The sequence below is a fragment of the Lepidochelys olivacea genome (genome assembly GCF_965140295.1).
Source record: "Lepidochelys olivacea isolate rLepOli2 genome assembly, chromosome: 14".
Classification (NCBI taxonomy): Eukaryota; Metazoa; Chordata; order Testudines; family Cheloniidae; genus Lepidochelys; species Lepidochelys olivacea.
The window spans coordinates 23,210,948-23,235,711 of record NC_140424.1 but is presented as its reverse complement, the minus strand read 5'-3'; the positions used below and the strand labels follow the sequence as shown (position 1 = coordinate 23,235,711).

The following is a 24,764-nucleotide window of genomic DNA, read 5'->3' as shown; positions in this document are numbered from 1 at the left end:
AAAAGCATTTTGCAAAAGCCCAAATTTCTGACCAGCTCCAATCCATTTCGATCAGCTCTGAGGCTGACAGAGAGATTGACAGCATGTGCAGCTACCCTTTTCTGATCTAAGAGGTGATTGACAAATAAATACCGAACAGCTGCCTCATTCAGCGAGCACTGAATTGGGCAAGGGGCCGGCAGAAACAACAATATTGGGATTTCAGGGCAAAAGTCCTACCCACTAGGAAGATAATAAAGTTGCACTTGTAACCTTACCTTTGGCATTGCCCGACTTCTGCCTGGTTTGTTTACAACTTTAGCAATGTGGTATTGTTTATGATCTAATCTGTGTACAATGGGAGGCATGGCCAACAACTCAATAGTTAATTCAGCAATGTTTCAGTTTTTCATTCAGCAGTACCTCTGACCAGCTTTTCTCCCAGAAGTCAATGTGATTTGAAGTACACATTTCCTGAACTTCATTACTCTCTTTGCTGGGCTTTGGCAAGTCGCTGTAATCAGATCTTTCACACAGTGGGGTTTCCCTCTGTCAGCCTCACCCTAGACTGCAGTACCTTCCTGGGAAAGTCCCAGGACAAGAGATTTTCAAGAAAGTAGCTGTCCCAGCAGGGAGACCCAGAGCTGCTGGGAACCTGGCTGATTTTGGCAAAGCAACAGGGCGGGGCAAGGGCTGGGCATGATCTGGACTGATCTGGATGCAAACTACCTCTGCCTTCAGCTTGACTGATTTGGGCAGAGGCGGTCAGGTGGGTTTGCCTATTGCTGAGGCAAATCAGGATGTTTGGAACAGATGCCTTTGAGACCAGCTGCCTCACTGTGGGGAAGGGAAAAGCCCAAGGCAACAAAGTGGGATTTGCAAAAGCGGCAGGGACTGGAATACACCTTGGTAAATTGCCGGATGAGGAGAACTCCATTTCCTGTGTGAGCACAGCCACAAGTACAAATAGCGCAACAAGGTGCATGCTCTTTCCTTCCTCTCATCACTAGCAAAAGAGGAGGAAATCACAGTGCTGGCTGGCTGCTTTATTCTGGACTGAATGAGATGTGGGAGAGGGGGCTGGACTCCTTCCAAAGGGAGAGAGAGGACAAGCTCTTAGAAAACAGATAACAGGCAAGGTGAGGAAGGAGGGATGAGGGGCGGGCCTAAGGCAAGTATCACAGATGCAGAGCTGGCTTGAGATCACATGGGCCACTCTTGTGATCACAGGGTCTCCCAGTGCCCAGGGCCAACCCCATGATGATGCAGCAAAGCAATATTTAAATCCCACCCCATGAGATAGAGTGGAACTTGTTTGATACAGGTTAAAATCAGAGGGTTGGATAATCAGAGTTTCCTCGTTACAGCAGGAACGCAGATGACTCAGACAGAGGGGACAGCTGCTGCAGAGCTTAGGCCAGCATAACCCCATGAGACATCCGCAGCCTTCAGTTACCAGAGTTCGGTAAGCCAGGGCAGTGCTGTGTCCCTGTTAAAATGTATTTAAGCAAAAGCATTCCGGCTTTGAAATCCGCAGACACGGGAAGCCAGGATAACGTGGCCCAGTGAAGCAGTACTGGGCCAACAGTGATCACCATGGGTTAAGGGTTCCAGGCCTTTGCAGGAATTCTTGACTCCGACCACCGTCACCATGTTACTTCCACACCAGCTTTGCATTACGAGTATCCAGGGCCTTGACATGAGTGCCGGAGACTCCCGGATCCCTAACCCTGTCACCCCACCCTAGGGCTACATTTAGACATGAACATGCTGCCTATGTGGATTGGTCAGAAGATCATAGGCTACCTTTAAAGCAAACAGGACATCTAGTCACAAACTCCACTTCCTTCTACAGGTGTCACCTTGGGGTGCAATGCAGTCTGCTGAGAAGGGAGAGCGGAGCACACCTCAGCTCTGCTGCGACAAGAGGGTATTTTTATGAAATACTGCGTAAAGCATTTCAGTGTCCTGTAATTCGAGATGTATCTACTGTAACATGTAGCCAAAACATCCCAGTCGTGCCAACAGCAGCCCCCTTTCGCAACTCTTGTGAACAAGCCTTTAAAGTAAGCCCACAAGCACCCAGCACATGTGACCATTGCACCATCGCCACATCATTAATGAACTTGTTGGCTAAAGCTAAGGCTGAATTCTTGCCCCCACATCCCCCCATTATAATCCACTATTCTCAGTCAGCTTTTTGCCGTTCCTGGTGTAACAAGCCCCAGGTGTTTTCTTTGGGGAGTGAACTTGGGGGCTCTGGACCTAAAAGCATAGGCCACGCCAGTCATAGAATCCAAGGCCAGAAAGGACCATTGTGATCATCTAGTCTGACCTCCTGTATAGCACAGGCCAGAGACCTGCCCCCAATAATTCCTAAAGCATAGTTTTTAAAAAAAACATCCAATCTTGCTTTTAAAATGGTCAATGATGGAGAATCCACCATGACCCTTGGTAAATTTTTCCGATGGTTAATTATTCTCACTGTTAAAAAATTATGCCACATTTCCAGTCTCAATTTGCCTAGCTTCAACTTCCAGCCATTGGATTGTGTTATACCTTCCTCTGCTAGATTAAGGAGCCATTTTTAAACATTTGTTCCCCATATAGATACTTATAGACTGTGATCAAGTCACCCCTCCACATTCTCTTCATTAAGCTAAGTAGATTGAGCTCCTTGCGTCTCTCACACTATAGGGCAGGTTTTCTAAACCTATAATCATTCTCATGGCTCTTTTCTGAACCCTCTCCAATTTATCAACATCCTTCTTGAATTGTGGGCACCAAAACTGGACACGGTATTCCAGCAGTGATCACACCAGTGCCAAATAGAAAGATAAAAACCTCTCTATTACTATTCAAGATTCCCCTGTTTATGCATCCCAGAATTGCATTAGCTCTTTTGGCCTCAGCATCACACTGGGAGTTCATTTTCAGCTGATTATCCACCACAACCCCCAAATCTTTTTCAGGGTCCCTGCTTGAGGACAGAGTCCCCCATCCTGTAAGCATGGCCTCTATTCTTTGTTCCTAGATGGATACATTTAGCTGTATTAAAATGCATATTGTTTGCTTGCGCCCAGTTTACCAAGCAATCCAGATCGTTCTGTATTAGTGACCCATCCTCGTCATTATTTACCACTCCCACAGTTTGCAAACTTTATCAGGAATGATTTTATCAGGTCACTGATAAAAATGTTAAATAGCATAAGGCCAAGAACTGATCTCTGCGGAACCCAACTGGAAATATACCCACACAATGATTTTTAATCCATTTAATGTGTGCCATCTTAATTTTATATCATTCTAGTTTTTTTAATCATAATATTGTACAGTACCAAGTTAAACCAGAAGTTTATGTACATTATTTCAACACTATTACATTTATCAACCAAACTTGTAATCTCATAAAAAAAAAAAAAGATATCAAGTTTGTTTGAGAGGATCTATTTGCCATAAACCCATACAGATTTACATTAATTACATTACCCTTCTGTAATTTTTTTATTAATGGAGTCCTGTATTAGCCACTCCATTATCTTGCTCCAGACTGATGTCAGACTGACAGGCCTACAATTAGCTGGGTCATCCCGCACACCCTTTTTAAAAAAGACAAAAAACATTAGCTTTCCTCCAGACTTCTGGAACTTCCCCAGTGCTCCAAGACTAATTGAAAATCCACATGAATGGCCCAGTGAGCTCCTCAACTAGCTCTTTTAAAACTCTTGGATACAAGTTACCTGGACCTTCTGATTGAAAAACGTCTACGCTTTGTAGCTTCTGTTTAACATCCTCCAAAGATACTAGTGAAACAGAAAGAGTGTTATCACCATATGTTAAGCCTTCTTCCTCTGTTTTTTCCCCAGATACAGAATAGAAATATTTATTGAACACTTCTGCCTTTTCTGCATTATTACTGATAATTCTACCATTTCCATCTAGTAATGGACCGATACCATTGCCAGGATTCTTTATGTTACTAATATATTTTTTAAATCTCCTTCTTATTGTCCTTAACTTTGCTAGACATAGATTTATCCTTGTGTCCCCTCACTTTCCTTATCAATTTTCTACAATTCCTAACATCTGATTTATATTCACTACCATCAATTCACTGCATCTGAGGAAGTGAGCTGTAGCTCACGAAAGCTTATGCTCTAATAAATTGGTTAGTCTCTAAGGTGCCACAAGTCCTCCTTTTCTTTTTGCGAATACAGACTAACACGGCTGTTACTCTGAAACTACCATCAATGTCCCCTGTCTTCCATTTGTTATAATGTTTTTTTTATAGCTGCCTTCACCTCCCCTATAAACCCAGGTTGGACTTTTACCCAGCATGGCCCTTCTTCCTCGAGTGTGGTTTTTTGTGCCTCTAGTAAGATGTTCTTAAATGATAGCACTGTTCCATCGCTGGCCATCTTGGTATTAGATGTAGTGCTGAACCTGGAAGAAAATCCTCTCACACTCCCTCCAAAACTGCCCTATTAGCTGCCTCTGTTCGCAGCACTGGAGTGCATCTAGCAAGTGACTTTTTATACCAAGCCTTCCCTTAGCTCTGCTCAGTCCCACCCCTCACCACCAGCGAGTGATTAACCACTCAGAGACATCATACAGCTTGCCCAAACAAAGCTCCATGGGCTAGATTCTCGCAGCCTTTAGCAAGGTGCCCTACTTACTCAGGGGCCCACAGCCCAGCTATGCATCCCATATACAGGGAACAAACAATCAGACCAGACACAGCACCCACCAACTCCCACTACCTCCAACCACAGAGTCTGCAGCTACTCCTTCTGGGCCTCTGTTTGCGGCTCTATTGCTTGAGCTAAAGGACAGAGTTCACAGGCTGGCAGGTTTAGCCAACTGTATGTGGATCCGCAAGCTGGGTGGGGAGGGGACAGAGACTCATTCCACGTTAACAAGCATTACACTGGGTTCACCAAGGTTACACCTGCATGAAAATGCAGTTTAGAGCAGGGGTGGGCAAACTTTTTGGCCAGAGGGCCACATCGGGGTGCGAAACTGTATGGAGGGCTGGGTAAGGAAGGCTATGCCTCCCCAAATAGCCTGGCCCCCACGCCCTATCTGCCCCCCGTCTGCCCCCCTCAGAACCCCAGACCCATCCAACCCCCCATGCTCCTTGTCCCCTGACCACCCCCTCCCAGGACCCCATGCCCCAAACTGCTCCCCTGGGACCCCACCCCTATCCAACCTCCCCTGCTCCCTGTACCCTGACTGCCCCCACCCCAAGAACCTCTGCCCCATCCAACTGCCCCCTGTTCTCTGACTGCCCCCCAGGACCCCTGCCCCTTATCCAATCCCTCCCCCCTGCTCCCCGCCCCCTTACCATGCAGCTGAGAGCAGCAGGAGCTCGCAGCCCCGCCGCCCGGCCAGAATCAGCCACACTGCCCATGCAGTGGAGTAGCTACGGGGATGGGGGTACAGCAGAGGAGGGGCCTCCAGAGAACAGATGCTACATATAAGCTTGCACATAGTCCTTCTGCTCCAAAACCACACATCTCTGCCACCTGAACTATAGAAGACCCCAAAACAGGGAAGTTGGAATAAAGGTGGTTTCAGAGTAGCAGCCATGTTAGTCTGTATTCGCAAAAAGAAAAGGAGTACTAGTGGCACCTTAGAGACTAACCAATTTATTTGAGCATAAGCTTTCGTGAGCATCCGATGAAGTGAGCTGTAGCTCATGAAAGCTTATGCTCAAATAAATTGGTTAGTCTCTAAGGTGCCACTGGTACTCCTTTTCTTTTTGGAATAAAGGTGGAACGTCCTATAGCCTGTCTATGGGCAGGTCATTAAAGGGTAACATCACCCATGCACACTGAGCTGGTGCATTGCAGTCACTCCGGCATACACAAAGAATTAAGACAGGCAAGAAGGTGGTGAGGCCTAGAAGAGTATCCCAGTAGCTCTGTTCCCTCCTTGCACACACTGTGCTGGGACAAACGCAGAGCAGCAGTAGGGTTCCATACATAGCTGTCCATTACAAAGCGTCTCTTGCTGATTTCATTCTCAAATCCAGAGTATTCAGATGCAGTAGCTGCCATAGCAGCTAGGACTGTCTCCAGTGGAGATAATCTGCTACAGGATGCAGGCACTGCAGGGAGAAAAGGTCATTTAAAAATCTCAGCCTCTTCTGCTGCTTTATTGCACCCTAAATGCTTCCTTACAAAATTAAAGTAGCATCAGGTCATGGTGGCATCCAGGAACTCCCAGGGTCTCTTCCCACCAACCTCACGGGGTACTGGGCAAGTCAACTTTTCAGCCCGATTTTCCTGATCTGTAAAATGGGATCATCACACAGGGAGCTGTATTCATTGATTTCTAAATCAGAGGCTCGGAACCAGAGCACACAAACTACATTGGCCCAGTCAGAGCACTGGTGCTTGACTTGAAAGGTGACCGCCACCAGACACTTCTAGAGTGCGCTACACGTACAAGTTACTTCACAGACATTAATTAATCCTCACAAGACCCTTGCAAGTTTAGTAGGCAGGTAAATAAGTCAGTATCATCCTCACTCTGCCTCTGAGAAAACAGAGAGAGATCAGATAACAGCCTTGTCTTCAGAAGTGCTGAACGCTCTTGAGTCCCATGGTAGTTCGCAAGCTCAGCATCTTTGAAAAAAGCCAAAGTCATCAGCCACTTGCTGAAGGACAGCAAGTCAGTGGCAAAAGTGGGATTAGACCACAGCTCTCCTGACTCTCTGTCCCATGCTCCAACCAGCAGACCACACTGCCTCCAACACCACGTCAGGATAGGTCGAGCTGTTTTTTGCAGCAAAGAAATTAACAAGAAAGTCCAACAATATGTGACTGAACAGCCACTCCCAGAGAAATCTCACTTTAGAACAGGAAACAGAGACTCACCAGCAGCTCTTTGGGGCAGAGACCATCATTTTTGGTTTGTTTGTACAGCACCTAGCACAACTGGCTCCCAGTCCATGACCGGGGCTCCTAGGTGCTACGGTAATACAAATAAATATTACAAACACTGAATTTGGACTAGCTCCTGAATCACACTACATAAGCATGTGCAGAATAGCACCTTGAAGTGTTTCTGCTTTGATCTTCAGTGTCAACAAAGATTATAACATCACACCTCGAATGAGCAACAGCCAGCCCAATATGGGGGGGGCGGGGCGGAGAAGAGGAGAGGTGGCTAGGAAGGATGAGGCTTGAAGGTTTCTTTTCTCAGAATTACACTGCAATACTTGGCATCAACATGCCTCCTCCAGCGGCTGCTACCTCCTGAATTCTGCAGCTGTGGTTAACGCTTCCCCTTTGCTTCTTGTTAAAAAGGACAACTGTCAACTTCAAAAAAAATAAATAAACCAAACTCGCCACATGACTCTGAGCCAGCTGGTACAAGTCACACCCAGGATCAGTAGAACAGACACAGGTTGCCAGGGTGAAAAACATTTGTCTATTTTTTCAGTTTGTTTCCATTGTGCACTTGATATCTCACTGTGACTAAATCAATTCACTGTAATAATTTGCCCGTGTTTGTGACTCTTTAAAGTCTTGCAAGTTAAAGGAACATTGGGCAAAATTTTCAAAATGTGTCTAAGTCCCACTGAAAAAAAATCAAGAAAGTCAATAAGGACTTAGGCTCCCACACATCTAAGTCACTTTGGAAAATGGGACTTAAGTGCTTTTGAAGACTGTACTCATTGTCAGGGTTCATATACCTAAAATGTGTCCTAGTCCCCTCCCTTGTTTTTTGTTCCACTGAGTTCTAGGTACATCTCCAACTTCTCCCCACAAGGCAAATATTTCTGTGGGCTTTTTTCTTTCAACTAAACAAAAGAATGGCAGCAACCCTGTATCCAGGGGCAGCCCCATGCTAAGCCAGTAGACACATCACAGGAAATTTGCAAAAACCAAACCAGTCTTTACACGAGCGGAAGATTGCAGTTTCCATTATTTATTTTGTTTATATTTGTGTTTGAATTGTATTCCCGCATCCCCAATTAGCATTGGCAATACACTTAAAGCATGAGAAAGGAGGCATTTTCCCCACAACCTAGTCCAGGCCCGTGCAGCATATTTGCAGCTCATGCTATGCCCAGGTATTATTTACAATCTAGCCAGGTATTTAAATCGCTATAGTACAACACTCATTAGCAGCTTTGTTATTCTCATAACAACTGAGACAGAGTTAAGTGACTTGCCCAGATCAGAGGGAGTCTGTGGCTGAGCTGAGAACTGAATCTGGATCTCCTGTCTTTCAGGCCAGGGCTTTCACCACAACCCACTCTTCCTCCTTAGATCACCAACCAACAATCTATAGCTGGGTATTAACGTCTCTCCTGTCCAGGGAGTTTAATATGTGCTACAGGTAGAGCTAAGAGGACACTTGGATGTTGTGATGAGATGTTCAATACCTTTGCTGAGTGGCCCGCCTAGGCGTGGGTCTTACGAAGCTATTTCCCAGCACTGGTTCCCAAAAGGGTTCGAAGACCCATCTTGGGAGGGGCTCCCAGAGGTGAGCTCTTTTCTGACCCTTAGGGGAACAGCTGGGCTTTTCCAGCTAGGAGCCAGAAAACGGGAGCTGCCTTGGTTTAATTTTGTTTTCTGTCTGAAGGCTCTTTAGCTGCATTGAGGGAATGCAGACAGAGACCCTGCCAATTTGTTTCAATTTGATTGCTCCAGAAAACCTGCAAATAAACCTGCAACCTCAGGCAAGCTTTTCCTTGACCAACTTGGGATTCCTGCTGGGCTCTGTACACAGACCCAATCCCTACCACAGGCATATCCTACTTCTGAAATGCTGAGCACAGTTGTAATTCACGTGCCTGCTTCTTGCTGACTTCACAAATCTCAACTTTTAAGTCAGATCTTTTTTTGGTAGGGGAGGGTGAAACATTGGAAGCAATTAGTCACTCACTATGGAGCAAAGGCTTGCAAGCATAGTACTGGAAAATAAATCACGGTATTAAATATGCAGATGTGCAGAAAATTATCTGTGATCACAGAATCAGGATCAGGTATACCTATGTTTCCAGCACAAACAGCAACTGCTTTCCTTTCAAGTCAGTTATTTATTTCAGATTAAGGAACACAGCAAAAGCAAGAGAGCCAAAGCAAATTGGCAAAGCCAATTAATAAAGGATGCAAAAAGCAACAATGCAAAACTGTGGCCAGTAGGGTTAAGGTTAAGAAGGAATTCTTTAAATATATATCAGGAATAAACAAACTCTTTGCAATAGTATAGGTCTGATACTAGACAAGGATGGTAAAATTATCACTCATGATGCAGAAAAAGCAGAAGTGATTCAATAAATATTTCTGTTCTGTATTTGGAAAGAAGCAGGATGGTGAATTCATATACCACAGTGATAATGAAATGCTTTCTATTCCATCAGTAACTAGGGAGGATGTGAAAGAGTTGTGGATGTTAGCGAATGACTAATCGCTTCCACAAGGAGTAGCAAAAGAATTGGCTGACGAGCCTTTGAAACCATTAAGAGTGATTTTTAACAAATCTTGGGACACTGGGGAAGTTCCAGAGGACTGGGAAAAAAACATATGTTGTGTCACTATTTTAAAAAGGTAACCAGGAGGGTCCAGGTAACTATAGGTCAGCTAGTCAGATACTAACGCTCTCCAGAATAATGGAAAAAATTATATGGAATGAAAATTGGTAAAGAATTAAGGCATGGGAATAAAATCAATGCCAATCAACATGGTTTTATGGAAATAAGACTTGTCAAACTGGTTATTTTTTTGTGGGATCACAAGTTTGGCTGGTAAAGGCAACTGTGTTGACATAATAGATTTATACTTCTGGATGGGGTTTCATTTAGACATGTGTGACATTCTGATAAAAATGTAGCCTGAATTAAATGGATTAAAAACCGGTTAACTGATCGATCTCAAAAAGTAATTTTAAATGGGGAATCATCTGTCTGAATGGGGGTGTTTCTAGTGTGGTCCCACAGGGGTCTGTTCTTGGCCCAATTAAGTTCAATATCTTTTATTTGTGAATTGGAAGAAAATATAAAATCAATGCTAGCAAAATTTGCTGAGGGCACAAAAATAGAGTGGTAAATAATGATGAGGACAGGTCAGTTATACAGAGCAATCTGGATTGCTTGGCAAGGCAGGGTCATTTGAACAATGTGTTTTAATAGATACAGCCAAATGCAAGGCCATAAAATCAGGAACAAAGAATGTAGGCCGCATTTACAAGCTGAGGGTCTATATCCTGGAATTCAGTGACACTAAATGACCCAGCGGCCATGGTAAATAACCATTTGAACATAAGCTCACAGCATGATGCTGTAGCTAAGAGGGTGCAAGCGATCACTGGATATAGAAGCAAGGGAATATTGAATAGAAGTAGGGAGGTGATATTACCTCTGTATACAGCATTAGCGAGATCACTACTTCATGCTATGCCCAGTTCTTGTGTCCAAACTTCAAATGGGATGTTGAAAAATTGGAAAGCGTTCAGAAAAGAGCTACAGGTTGAACCTCTCTAATCCGGCACTCCCCTGGTCCGGCAACATCCATGGCCCGGCAAGCTCCCCCGTCTCCCCACGCCTCTTGTGCGCTGGCGGCCCTGCACTTACTAACTCCTCCTCCTCCCTCCCAGCGCTTCCGGAGCTCAGTGAACAGCTGATTCGTGGTGTTCAAGCTCCGGGAGGGAGTGGGAGGACCTGGGGCCAGCAGCTAGGACCCCAGGCGAGGGGCCAGAGGCTGGGGCCTAGGGCCGGCATCAGAGCCCCCTGGTGGGGGGGGGCGGCAACGGGGCCACCAGGCGCGGACCACACTGGGTACAAAGCCTGGGGGTGCTGCCACAGCCCCCATATCCTACTTCCTGTGCCAATGGAGACCCGCTGGCACACTGTATTGACCTCCTGTGGTTCGGGAAATTCTCTGGTTCGGCATTGGTCAGATCCCGAGGGTGCCGGACTTGAGAGGTTCAACCTGTACAAGAATGATTCAAGGCCGGGAAAACCTGCCTTCCAGTGTGACATTAAAGCAGCTCAATCTATGTAGTTTATCCAAGAGAAGGTTAAAAGGTGACTTGATCAGAGCTTACAAGTATCTACGTGGGAAGAGATTTCTGACAGACTGATCTTTAATCTAGCAGAGAAAGGCTTGACAACATCCAATAGCGGTAAGCTGAAGCTAGACAAATTCAGATTAGAAATTAGGCACTTTTTCTTTTTAAAAACAAGAGTCATTCACCAATTTGCCTATGGTTTCTCCATCCCTTGAAGTCTTTAATTCAAGATTAGATACCTTTCTAAAAGATATGGTATAGCTCAAACCGAAGATATGGGCTTGATGCCAAAGTTTCAGGGTGAGTGTTTTGGGCCAGGGTTTTGCAGCGGTCAGACTAGATAATCATTATAATCCATCTGGCCTTAGAAACCTATGAATCTAAAGTCTCCACGAACATGTGCAGCATTCAACTGCCTGATAGCATGCTGACAAGCAGACATCCAGAAACATAAAGGTGCCGGGCATTGAAAACAACCCGTGACAGTTGCATACACCAACACAGCACATCCAAAGCTGGGACACACCCATTCTTTTTCCATTCTCTGATTTAAAGATGCCTGACCCAGCTGGCTGGGAAAGGGTTGTATACTTTGGTCATCTTGGGGGAAAGGGAAAAAGTTTGGTAAGATATGAATGTAGTATATCAGGCTGAAACCTGGCTCTCAGATCACGATCCAGAGTTACTGGTATCCAAGTTATAAAACCATGAAAATGAGGGTAGCAAAGACCAACGGTCCCTGAACGGCAGTGACCGGTGAGTAAAGCACAGAGGTACCAGTAGCAAGACAGAAATTCAGGGAGAGTTTCTCACGTCCTTATTCACACAGACTAATACCTTACTCTATACGCAATCTCCACGTCTTCAGTGATGCTGCCTGACGTGACTAAACGACAGACATGGGAGGGGGAATATTTTAATGAGACGATGTAACTGCAGTTCCATGGAACCGTTTAACCTCTGGTTAACAGAACACCCACTCCCTCAGTTAACTGAATGTTGGTCACACCCCCCCGGCACCGAATGCTAGGTGGGACTGCCAGAGCACTCAGTACTGAGCTAACTCTGTTCCCACTGCAGTCTATGGGAACTTTACCATTGACTTTAATGGACAGAGCTGGGCCAGCACTGGGTCCTTTGGAAAATGCCATCCACCATGTTTCATTGTTCCCCTTGTCCCAAAATCCCAGTGAACACCCCCCCCCCCTCACACACACACACACGGAAATATATGTTTGAGCTGCATTTGCCCCAAAGCAAGACCGCACCAGCTAGTCAAAGAACAGGAGTCATCCCATGTGGTGAATGGAGGTTCCTACCCTTTTCAGCCAGTGCTCTGACCAGTTCGCATACACCATAGCACGTTTACTCACTACCTTAAACTTAACTTGAATCTCTCAACATCTTGGCACATCTTTCCAGCTAGGTGAAGAACTTGGGCAGGCACAAGTGGGTAAGTAGAGCAGACCCATCTCTAACTCATGTATTGAAGGGAAGGTGGTTCTGAGCCCCGAAGTCGCTAGAGGAATGCGGCGGTAGTTCCTAGCCATATTACCTTCCCACTGCTTGGGCAGAACGTTACCAGGCAAAGGACAAGATGTACAAATATCAACAGAAAGGGCAGGAGGGATCCCAGGACATTTATGCCACAAGGTTTGGTGAGGATACCGTGGGCCTTCAGGAAGCCCATGAATATTGGGTCACCTACCAGTCCATGTGGTGGAGGAGGCTGCACTTCTGCTCAGCCCATGTAGACATCTTTCCAGTGCATGATGGATCCTGTCCTCTGTGCAAGTTGTGTGCTGCATTTTAGATCATCTCCTAAATAGAGATATAGAGAGAAGAGTTAACATCACCAGGCCGTACCCAGGAGCACTCTATTGAGCAGAGAACACAAAAGAACTCTCCGAAGCCTTGAAAAGCAAGGACATCCACTTTGACATTTCAGCCAGTTAAGAGTCTCTTCCCGACCTTTTCAGATACTATCATTGCTACCTTGTAATCTTCTCTGCCAATCGCCTATCTTCCCTACCTTCCCAACTGTCAGCAAAACAAGAGACATGGGCAACTCAATCAAGAGGAGCTGCAGGGTCTCTTTGTTGTGACCAGGGGGCGTAAGATCCTCCACAACTGCAGTACGTGCGTATGCTCACAACTACCCTCCGCTGGAGAGAGCAAGACTCGCTCATGCGTTTGCAATGATGATGAAGTCTAGTGGCTATAGGCCTGCAAAGAGCCTTGACGTAACTGACAGCTAAGGAAGTCTCGTGGCTTAGATGGTAAAGGGAGCAGATGGTTCCGAGTTCTTTCCACCCCACAGTGCAGGCGTGTAATTTAAATAGTGACCGTGATGGACACTGTTAGTGGCTATGGATTCATCCTACAGTGCCTCTCCTCACGGATCATATTTCTAGCCTTAAACAACCTGTGGGTCTGCAAAGGGGAGCTGGATCTGCTCCTTCTCCAGCCATTCCCTGCTGTTGACTGGCCAACTTAAGGCAAAGACCAAGAGGCTATTGGCATAACACAGGATACACATGGTCATGGAGTCTGTGCTCTTGGATAGAGTGCCTCGTCATGCAGGATAGTCACAGCCATGTTGAAATAGCAGATTGCATGCACATTTCACCATCAATTTCACTGTATGGAAAATACCCTTCCACCCTTACTGTGCAGGGATCAAACCCAGTAGGCAGGCCAACACACGATGAGTCGCACATGACGTGGCGTCATCCTTCTTACAGCATTACATCCAATTCAAGGGAGCGGTGGGGGACACACTGGTGGTAAGAAAACTAGCCTTTTCAATTAAGCATTATGGCAGTGATCATGTACCTCCTTCTATTACAAATAATGAAGAGACTACTGAGTTAAGGCCACCTCCCCTGCAATCAGAGCTGAACATCCAGATGGCTAATGCTAGGTGTGCACCTTCCCCTCTCTAGCCAGAGGCCTCAGGGGGGTCTCAGAGCTTCCTTGCCTCTCAATTAAAAATATTAATCTAAAATCCATGTCTCCCGGGAGGAAGGTTTAGCCAGTGCAGCCTTTGCCTTTGGATAGCAGGAGCTGCCTCCTATTCATTCTCAACACACACTAGGATCCTAGAAGATCCTCGAAGGGTTGAACTTGAGTCTGGGGCATTCCAGCATTTCTCTTGGCTTGATTCTCAAATGTATCCAAGCAGAACTTGGCGATCATGGCTCCTCAATTCACAGCCACTGAAAGCAGCTTACATTCAGTGGAGAACCCAGTATAACAGAGCTGTGCTCCACCCTACACCTTCCTGCCCACCCACTACCTCCCTCACGTCAGTGGGCAGGGTTCTGGCATGGCAGAGCTGGCCTAGCCACACCATCAGCTATATGCTGGTGGAGGTTGCCCCGCACAGGGGAAGATCTCTGATGGAGGCCTCTAGCTGCCTTGGGCTCCTAAGGAGAGCAAAATGAACTTGGCAAGTCAGAGAATCAAGCCCCTATTCCTACCTCATCCACACTTCAGAGAATCCACACGTGGGTCCCTCCAGGCAAAAGTGGCACTGAAGCACTGGCCTGGCAGGTGAAAGCACTCTGCTTTACTGGGAAGTGAAGAGCTTCTTCAACATGTTGGCACCAGACTCTACCATGGACTGTTTTGGTTTCCTGTCAACGAGCATGCATACTCCCACCGACTGACTCTGCTATGGCAGTGTAGGGAGAAGAGATTCTGCCACAAAGTGTCTGAAGTGAACAGACAGAGAGTATGTGCTCATCTTCCGATCCGCTTGGCATTTCACTCATGACTTGTGGCAAGCGTCAAAAGGAAAGCGGTGACTAAGAAGGCAATGACTCATGTATCACCCAGCACATTGCCACAGGGCACAAAAATCCTACATGTCAGCTTGTTCGAGAACACAGCTGGGTCATCTGAAGAAAGGCTAATGTTAGTCTAGTGTTCAACAAAGAAAGACTAGGAAATGCCTCTTGCCCGTTGAGAACTCTTGATCCACCTGCCACGCACTGTCCCAGAACAGCAGAATTCCCTCCCTTATGCCCCTTGATTTTGAAATAGGAAATGGACGTTGGGACCTGAAGGGAAAGTTATTACCGTAATTTTCAAACCACAAAGTACAAATGCGTCTGTCAGTTTCCTAATGTGCCTGTGGTGACCACACACGTCTCCAAGGCTTGTCATATTCAACAAAGTCTGTTGAAAATTTAATGGAAAAAGGACTTTGGAATGTGTCCAGAATGGTGAACTAGCGACATTTCATTCCCCCTCACGTCACCCCCCACCAAACAGACCCACAACCTGTGCAAAATTACATTACAGGGGACAGTACTGGAAAATGCAAGTCAAACTTTCCAAGCGGCCTTGCTAAGGGTTTGCCTGCACTGCAGAGGGAGTAGATGTATCTGAGCTAGCTTTATTCTAGCTAGCTCAAGTGCTGGAGCAGTGAAGCCACAGTGACCCAGGCTGTGCAAGCCCACCTACTTGGGCAGTAGCCTGTGCTGAAGCCCAAGCTGCCACAGCTTCGCCGCTATAGGTACTCATGCCAGCTAGTTTAAAGCTAGCTTGGGTAACTCTACATGGGCAGCAATCCCACCTCCCACTGCACTGCAGACATACCCTATGTCACCTCCCTACTCCCAGCAATGCAAGGGGAGGCCAAAGACTGGGGCTAAGGTTTTAAAGAGCATCCAGTGATTTGGAGTGTCTCCTTTTAGGGTGCCCAGCTTAAGACACTTTAAAAGGGACCAGATTTTCGGTAAGAGCTGAGCACCTGCCCGCTGGAAATTTGGCCCTTTTTATGTGTCTCAAGCTTAGCCCCACAAAATGGAGAGACCCCAAATCGCTAGTCACTTCTGGAAATCTGCGATAGCACGTTAGTGCACCGGGGTGAGTTCTTCAGGTGCACGTGCCTGCGAGCGCTAAGAGTATGCAGGGTGAGTTGCCCACAGTGGCACTTCAAAGCACTGGCAGGGCTGATGCTTTGGGATCAATCCTACTCCAGCTCCATCGCCACGCCTTGGTGCTGCTTTGTAAATTTCCGAGCAGCATGCCATGGTACAATGGAAGGGCTTTCCTGCCTGTAACAAGGCCTGCAGCTGTGGCTCAGACAGAGTCCCAGAGAGAGCCTGAGAACAACTAACTGAAGGCTGTGCAAGATCTGGCAGAAGACAACAGGCACCTGGGGAGTTTTCGGTGGAGGCTTGAATTCTGGAATTTGTTCTTCAGGGAAGGGAAAAGAAGGGAAAGCACCAGAAAAAGACCAAGACAGCGAGTAGATTCAGGAGAGAAGACTCCTGGCTGTGTCTTTTCTAGCCTTCACAGAACAGGCTGTGTGTGGAAATAAAAAAGTAATAGTGCATGGCACTGCCATTCACGCCACACACTAGCATCTGGAGATGCCACACCCACAAGACAGGAAGGAGAGGGGAAGCGACAGCAATGGGGGTACAAATACCCCACTGGAACGAGGCAATCCATGTCTCTCCTTAGAGAATTTACTTGCATATGGAATAGGGTAGGGCTCAGACCAACTGCCCCAATTATTCTGCACAAACAGGGCATGTGCTGGATGAACTAGATGTCAGGTTTCAGAGTAACAGCCGTGTTAGTCTGTATTCGCAAAAAGAAAAGGAGTACTTGTGGCACCTTAGAGACTAACCAATTTATTAGAGCATAAGCTTTCGTGAGCTACAGCTCACTTCCTCAGATGCATATCGTGGAAACAGATCACTGCCCAATACTGTAGTCTCTGGGTGCCTTCCATGTAAAATCAACAGTCAAGTCCCCAGTGGACTCCACGGAGCATCTGACACGTCTCCCTTTTTGGGGGTAAAATCGCCCCACACAATAACTTTGCTTTTCAATAGCAGCCTCCACCTAAAGATCTCCAAATGCTTTACAGGCATGAATGATCTAAACCTCACAACCAGCCCCATTTTACAGAGAGGTCAACTGAGGTACAGAGAGGTTAAAATAATTTTCCCAGGATCGCACAATGAATCTGCAACAGCTGGGAACAGCACTCAGGTCTTCTGACTCCCAGTCCTGTGCTTTAACCAAAAGGCCATTTTCCTCCAATCCCAGAACAGTTAGAATAATTAAGAGGCACTGTGTCTTCTGAAAGGAGACAGATAATCTTGCTAGACACAGATTTTTAGGGCAACTCATCACCATAGTACATACTGATAGCTGATCAGATAGGACAGACTTCTACTGTTATATATGCTACAATGAGAAACTAGCCTCTCCCTTCCCCGCCCATGAGTGGCACCGCACAGCTTGATTCATTAATGAAGCCGCTTCTTACTGATCAAGGGGAAGTGACTGAGAACGAGAGGACAATAGGGAAGTTAAGAATCATTGTCCACCAACTATGTGAATTACAAAGAAGTAGCGTGATCAGTTCACAGAAAGCAAGTTTTGCTCAGCATTTTAAATGCCTTTAACAGCGGCAACAACAAAATAAAGCCACGTTGCCTCTCACTGCAGTACACTTTTTTTGAGTGCCAAATATATGTTTGCTATGTTTAGTTTGATTTTTAAGAGATGGGGTGTGGAGGATACAAGCTTAGACGGGCCCAAAGCAGAGCCAGAACTGAGCTAAGCCCCACTAAGGAGGAGGCTGGATTTGAATAGAGCTAGTTGGGAATTTTCTGATTAAATGGGGTTTTTTTCCCCATCAGAAAATATTGATTAGTCAACACTAAAATGGCTAGCAGGAAAGAGTCAGATTTGACAAGTTTCCCAATTTGAAAAAAAAAATCAAACTTTTTGAACCAAAGAGTTGTGAGTTTTGGTACAAAACAACTTTTTGTTTCAAAATATTAGTTAATTTATAGTAAAAAAAAAAAAGTGTATTATTTTTAAAAGGCCAAAATTGAAAGGAAAATTGACTGACCCATTCCAAAATTATTTTTGGACTAGCTGTTCACAAAACAGAATCTGAGATTTTGACTTTTTGTCCCAGGTGCAGGGCAGATAAATTCTCAAAATCTTGAAAATTCTCATGGGCTAGGAAAACAATTTCCTACCCAATTCTAGATCTAAACCATGCAATTTGAGGTCATCTTTAGGTTATTAGCGGAGGGTTTCAGCTGCATTAGCCAGGCCAGAAAGCCCTGCAGAAATAGTTAGGTGGGAACGCACAGGTTAAACATTAGGCGAGGGCTTCACCCCTTTGCTATAGCCCTTTCATACTGCGGCAATGTTGAAGGGTCAGTGAAGGGAGAATTCCCCCTGCCACAGGCTTTGGGTAAGGGCAATTTATGCACCCTACCAGCCTGCTGACAGGGCAGGGCAGAGTTACTATGCATAGCACTGTGGGCATTCTGGTGGCACTGCTACCCAGAGGAAGCCAGGAAGGCTGCCATAGCTTGGGCACTCCCCTCGGGGTGTGTAAGTTAGGCCAGAGGCCTCATTGGTCCCTGGAGCGGCCCAGAATTGGAAGGATGGAAAGGAGGCTTAAACTCTGGAAATCTCACTCTAGCAGTTCAAAACACAGCCTACATGAATAGGACCTGGTATGCTACGTAACTGAAATGCGTGTGGGCTTTACTATAGGAAAAGAGCCTATACTAACTCAGAGGTGTCTAATATGTACAGCATGTCCTACATACACAGGGCCTGATTCAGCCCCTCCACTGTGGTGGGGTGGGGGGGTTAGGAGTTGCTCCATTGGATAAGTGTAAGCAAGAAGGAAATCAAGCCTAAGGGTCAGATCCTCAGCTGCTGTGAATGAGAGCAACTCCACTGCAGCAAATGGAGTGGCAGCCGTTAGCACAGCTGCTTTTGCTTAGGCTACAGAGACTTCTGTCCCACAAGGGGCAATTCCCAAACCCACACTTCTTCAGATCAGACCATTCCAGCGAGACATCTGGAGAGGGTACAGCCCTACGCATCCTGGCTACATTAATGCTCTCTCTCTTCCATTTCCACCAAAAGGCCAAGAGAAGAAACCCAGACAGCCATGTCACAATCTGAGACTTCACCTTCCATTACAACCAGCGACAGCTCCCCAAGACACATGTGCAAAAAGCAACTGGCCCGCTGAGTGCCTTCATCTCCTTCAGTGGAAGGGAAACCCACGGCATGGAACAAGGTCTTTAATACAAGCATCCAGGACACACAAGAAAGCCCCCAGGGCACATTCAAGGCAAGACGGTAGCTCTTCCTGCCCTGCTAGTTCAGAGGCTGCTGGCTGCAATGCCAAATTAGGAAATGGAAAAAAACCCACCCAGCCCAGAGGCCTGGTTTGCAAACATACTCGCTTTCACTGGGAAGTCGGATGGGCGGAGACCTACGTGCTGGCATGATTACAAATGCTACTCTGCCCTGTGTCTCATTCATGGACTCCACTCCTCCAGTGCTGTCACTCCTCACCCAGCCCTCAACTCAAGTGAGAGAGGAAGGGCTCGGGTCATCTGAGCCAAAGGACGGAAACTAAACCAAACCAAACCATGGATACAGGGGAATCCATGCAGGTGTGCTGGGTGGGAGAAGAGCTGCAGCGGCAATCACTTAATTTGAAATCAAAAGCATCCAGATCATATCTAATGGTTTGCCAGGACCAGGCACATGTGATTTAGACCCTACAGGGAATTCGTTTTTTCCCTTTGACATCATCTCATCTCTCCGCCTTCCCCATTTCACTCTGATGGCAGGGGTCAGGTGCAGGAATAAACCAATGTCACCAGAACAAAGGTCCAAGCAGATCACTCACTCCGAGTGGCACAAAAGCAGAAGTAGTGCAACAAATCATCCTCTCCACCCAAGCCCCCTTCCACAAAGAGATCTGGAAGCTCAGCACCAGCAGAGAAGCAAGCGAGTATAGCGGCACATCTCTCGCATCACACGCGCCAGCCTTCAGGGATCAGAAACCAAGCCGTCCACAGGAAGGTGTCATGAGCTCAGCTCACTGCAGCCTGAGCAGGTCATGTCCTAGTAAGAGCTATTGCTGGTGATCACTCCTTAAGAGACACAGAACCCTAAAGCCTCCCTTGATTGAAGCCTGTATTGACTTCAGCCCTGAATTCTTCTGACGCTGAGGAGTTCCAGTGGGCTTCTTGGGAATAAGCACAGTCCCTTGTGTCATGAGCACAGGTCTAGAAAGCAAGGAGAGCATCCATGTGTGCGTGTACATGTATGCTACAAGCAGCTAGCCCTGCACAGCTGGTACTTACTCCTTCTATGAAATCCACGTATTTCCTTAGATCACAGAGGAAGTCCTAGTTTCTGCCATTCTTAGCCCCCCAGCTTCTAGGGTCTCCTCCTCCTCCTGTGCACACAGTTCCTAAGTACCAGTGTCAAAGGGTGGAGCCCCGGAGCAGAAAGACTGAGGAGCCATAGGATGTTTCTTGTGGGATCCGGGGCACAGCAGGGAGCAACCCACAATTTCTTACGATCCTCACAGCTCAGGCACAGTCACCCTCTGTGTTTATGCTCAAGTACGCACAGAGCATCAAAGGGCAGGGAGATGACTAAGATAAGAAGTTCGTTCAAACCCTGCGAAGGTGGCTTATCAAAGGATCCAGAAGGCAACAGGTTTGACAAACATCCGCTCACAAAAGGCAAGTGAACCATCCAAACACCCAGGCGGTAAACATTATTTCCTTATTGGGTCACCGGTTCCTGGCCTGCTGGGGTAGGAAGTGAGCTGATTGCACAGCGGGGCTGCTGGAAGACAACAGCATATAAGCCCAAGCATGCGACTGGGAGCAACTCTCTCCACTCAGACAGGTGGAAGCCAAGTCCCACTGGGGACATGGGGTATTCAAAGCCATCACTGATCTGAGAATCACCACTGGCCTCAAGGGGGAAACCAGCATCTGACGCAGAATCAGAGGATCTTTGCCCACAGCCAAAGGGGGAGGGATTGCCTCAGTCACAAACCAAGTCCTTAACATAGCCTAGGAGTGAGGTCACAGTGGTCACAGGCGGCCTCATGTGACAGTCCCTCTAGAAATAAGAGAAGTGTGAACTTGTTTTGATTCACCATGTAAAAACCAAGTGCGCAAGTGGCTGTGTGGCCCCAATTGGTCTGTTTATGATAGCTAGGGTTGCCAATCCTCCAGGAGTGGCCTGGAGTCTCCAGGAATTAAAGATTATGTCACATGATGAAATCTCCAAGAATACAATCAGCCAAAATTGGCAACCCTAATAATAGCACAGACATTGAGAGGAAGCATGGGCCTAAGCCTGAAAATCAGTAGCTCCTGGGTCTTCTTCAGGACTTCACCCGTCTCCTGCTGAAGTCAGTGGGAGCAGTACTGGGCCCTCACTGTGTGACCGTCTCTGCTCCACTTTTCCTATCTGTACACCAAGGATGATATGATTATTTGAACAGAGTAGTGCCTATCGATCCACAACCAAGAGGAGGTCCCTATGGCACTAGATGCTGTACATACACATAGTAAAAGAAAGTCCCTACCCCGAAGAGGTTAGGATCCAAATGGATGAGAGACAAAAAGGAAGGATCATTATCTCCATTTTACAGATGGGGAAAATGAGGCACAGAGAGATTAATGGACTTGGTCAAGGTCACACAGGACTCTGCAGCAGAGCCAAGAATTGAACCCAGCTACCCTGAGCCAGAGTCTAGTGCCTTAGCCACAAGACCACACTGCATCACACATCTCCATACTACTATTCTACTTCATACTTCAAGGGCCACAGGAGATGTTTAAGAGCAGGTTGCTATCTCCATCCCAATTAGGCCAGCAGGTGCCACTCACTCATGCTTTCTTCCTAAATGGAGCATGAAGCCTATATCTTAACTTCAGTTGAACATTTAGGCTGCTAAACATCTCTCAGGCCTTAGTGAGCCAAGGATGTATGGCTTGGTTAAGCAACACCTAAGAAAATGGAACATGGGTGGCCATCTACAAGAATCCCATTCCAAGTATGGAAAGGAATGACGTAGTTCAGGGTGAGGGGATGCGGGTGTACATATATATGGGGATAATGGGACAGATCTTAAAGAAATGAATCATTTAGAACACAAGCAAAACTTTCCAACAGCAACAGCTCTTCAGCTAGTGATTATACTCCCCAAGGAAGCAATCCAAGTCCCATCACTGGGGACATTTAAGATTGAACTGGACAAAGCACGCACACACATGCACAGTATGGAATAACCCTGCAATAATTCTTGCTTTCTATTATCCAAAACAGAGACCCATGCTTCTACTCTTCTCCAGTTTGTCATGAATACTGACAATGGGATGTCTTTTTAGCTAGTGGTGTATTAGATTTTACTACTTCATATTACTTTTTCAGCCACAGTTAAGCCCCATAGAATACTCTACATCAAACTGCAGAGAGCATTGCTACCTATCTAGATGAAATGTGCTGTAGAAGTGTAAAGGCAGAAAGTTGCACCACCATGTGGATTACTGCAGTATAAGAACAAGGAAAGGGAGGGACTATGAATTGTCTCAAACTCAACATTATGGACATATTGGAGCTCAGCACTAGATATCCTGGAAGTAAAAATCAACGATGCCCTTCCATAGGAGGGGCACGTATTGTGATCGTGAAAGAGAGGGTTGGCCAAGTGCACTGACCTGCAAAAGAGCCGGAACATTCTAGTGCAAATATTCCCTATTAAGCAGAAATACAGAAGAAAGAGCAACTTCCTGAAGTGTTAGTAGCTGATGGAGATAAATATTTTAAAAACACACACCATTGAACCTGGGTGACTAATTTTCCAGCTCTGGATACCAAAGTGCTGGCCCTTTTTAATGTGTTAGTCATGTGTGGTTTATTCCTCCAACTCCCTCTGGTCCAGCTTCTTCTGCTTAGCTTTCACTAAGTGCCTACAGATAAGGGGATCAAAAGAGAAAGCCAACAGGAAGCTGAGAGCTGCTTAAGAAATGTCATCACCACATAAATTTCTCTCTCCAAGCCTTTCACGCTGCTGAAAATAGGAATTATTTAACAGGATTTCCCTAATTCCACCCTGGAGATTAATTGCATCAGCAGCAGTCTCTTAATGCTAGAGTTTGTGCATTGGAGGGACCACAACCTGCAAAACCAAAACTAGACATACTTATCAACATTAAATATCCAAGAAGTTGACGTGGTTTCCAGGGACCCAGAAGATCTGGGTTTAGTGGCTGACTTTGCCAGTTTCCCTGTGTGACACTAGACAGGGTGAGCAATAAAGCACAGAGACCAAGTTCAGTTCCCAGCTCTGCTACAGGCTCCCTGTGGGTATGTCCACATTGCATAGTAAACCCGGCTCTGTGGGACATGTGCCTGTGGCCCTGTTCTTTTCAAGCTTGTGCTGGAATGTCCACACTGCATTGCTATGCGAGCCTCAAACCAGTGCCGTGGGCAAATAACGTAGAGTAATATCTTCAAAAGCACCTAAGTGACGCAGGAGCCTAAATCTTACTGACTTTCAATGAGACTCAGTCTACGTCTATCCTACACACAACTGGCGGTGGCGTGTAGCATATGTGCAGCTACATGCCACAGTGAAAGCACGCTGTGTCCACACTGTGCTGTATAGCTGCATGTCGCAGTGAACGGCTCTGGCAAAGGGGAGACTGCGAGAGTCTCCAGTAGCAGGGAGCTGCCCAAGCCTTTGCCCACTGCCGGAGACTATTTCTGAGGCAGGGAAAGGCTCCAGCAGTGGGGAGGCAGTGGGACACAACACGGATAGAAACAGCAGCGTAAACACAGGCAGAGCTTCGGCGAGCGGAGAGCCATGTGGGGTATGCATTCAGGTACATACCCACATCCTTCATGCGTGTCTTTACTTACTGAAACCATGTCTCACTGTCTACACTGGTACTTATACCCATGCTGGGGGGCTACATGGGTATGTACACTACATGCAATTTTGAAATTTTTACTCTAGCCTCTGGGCCAGATTTTTAAAGGTATTTAGGCACCTAAAGATGCAATGAAATCAATGGGTGTTTGGCACCTACATGCTTTTGAAAATCCCATTAGGTGCCTAAATGCCTCTGACATCTGGCCCTTTGTGCCTCAAGTCCCCCATCTGTAAACTGGGGATATTTCCTTTCTCTGTTTAGTTTGTAAATTCTTTGAGGCAGAGACTGCCTTACATTTTGTTTGTACTGTGCCTAGCTGCCACTGCACCCCGATCTTGGTTGGGGTCTCTAGCCATTACTGTAACACAAATAATAATGGTTGTACTTTTTTTTTTCCCCCCTACTTGGTTTCTTAAGTCTCTTTCTTCTCCAGGATTGCTTTCTTAATCTTCCTATCTTCCTCTTAACAAAGAAACCAGGCTCATAAGCCTGAAGACTTCATAGAATTCTTTTGTAACAGTGAATTCAAGACGTCACAGCTGAATGTCTGTCTCTGGTATTTACCTGATGCCCCGTACCTGAGAGCCTCACAGTCTTTAATGGACTGATCCTCATCACATCCCTTCAAGGTAGGGCAGTATCCCAACTGTACAGATGGGGAACTGAGGCAGCAAGAGATTAATTGATTTGCCCAAGGTCACACAAAAAGCCTGCAGAGGAGCAGGGAACTGACCTGGGTCTCTGGTGTCCCCCACTAGCACCCTAACCATCTCCTATACACAGGCTGAAGGGTTATATTTAAGCCTATACTTAAGATAATGCTCCTAAAACTTCTCATGAATGGAAGAACTTTTCAGTCATTTAACCACCTGGCTTTGTGGCTGGAGGGAAAGATGTAACTACAAGAATGAACACCAGCAGACCTGAAGAACTGGACTCCGCAAGCCTGTCAGCTCCCAAGAGAGCTACTGCTACCTCGACAGATGTTTCAGG

General features: G+C 46.4%; 1 protein-coding gene across 1 annotated transcript in view; it reads right to left on the bottom strand.

Moving 5' to 3' along the window:
• PIK3R5 (phosphoinositide-3-kinase regulatory subunit 5) overlaps positions 1 to 24,764 on the bottom strand; it is a 93,593-nt gene that overhangs the window by 38,282 nt on the left and 30,547 nt on the right. The window contains exon 2 of the mRNA XM_084646760.1: positions 12,713 to 12,825. Within this exon, the coding sequence (XP_084502886.1) occupies positions 12,713 to 12,812 (100 nt within the window). The 5' untranslated portion in view covers positions 12,813 to 12,825. The remainder of the gene's footprint in view (positions 1 to 12,712; positions 12,826 to 24,764) is intronic.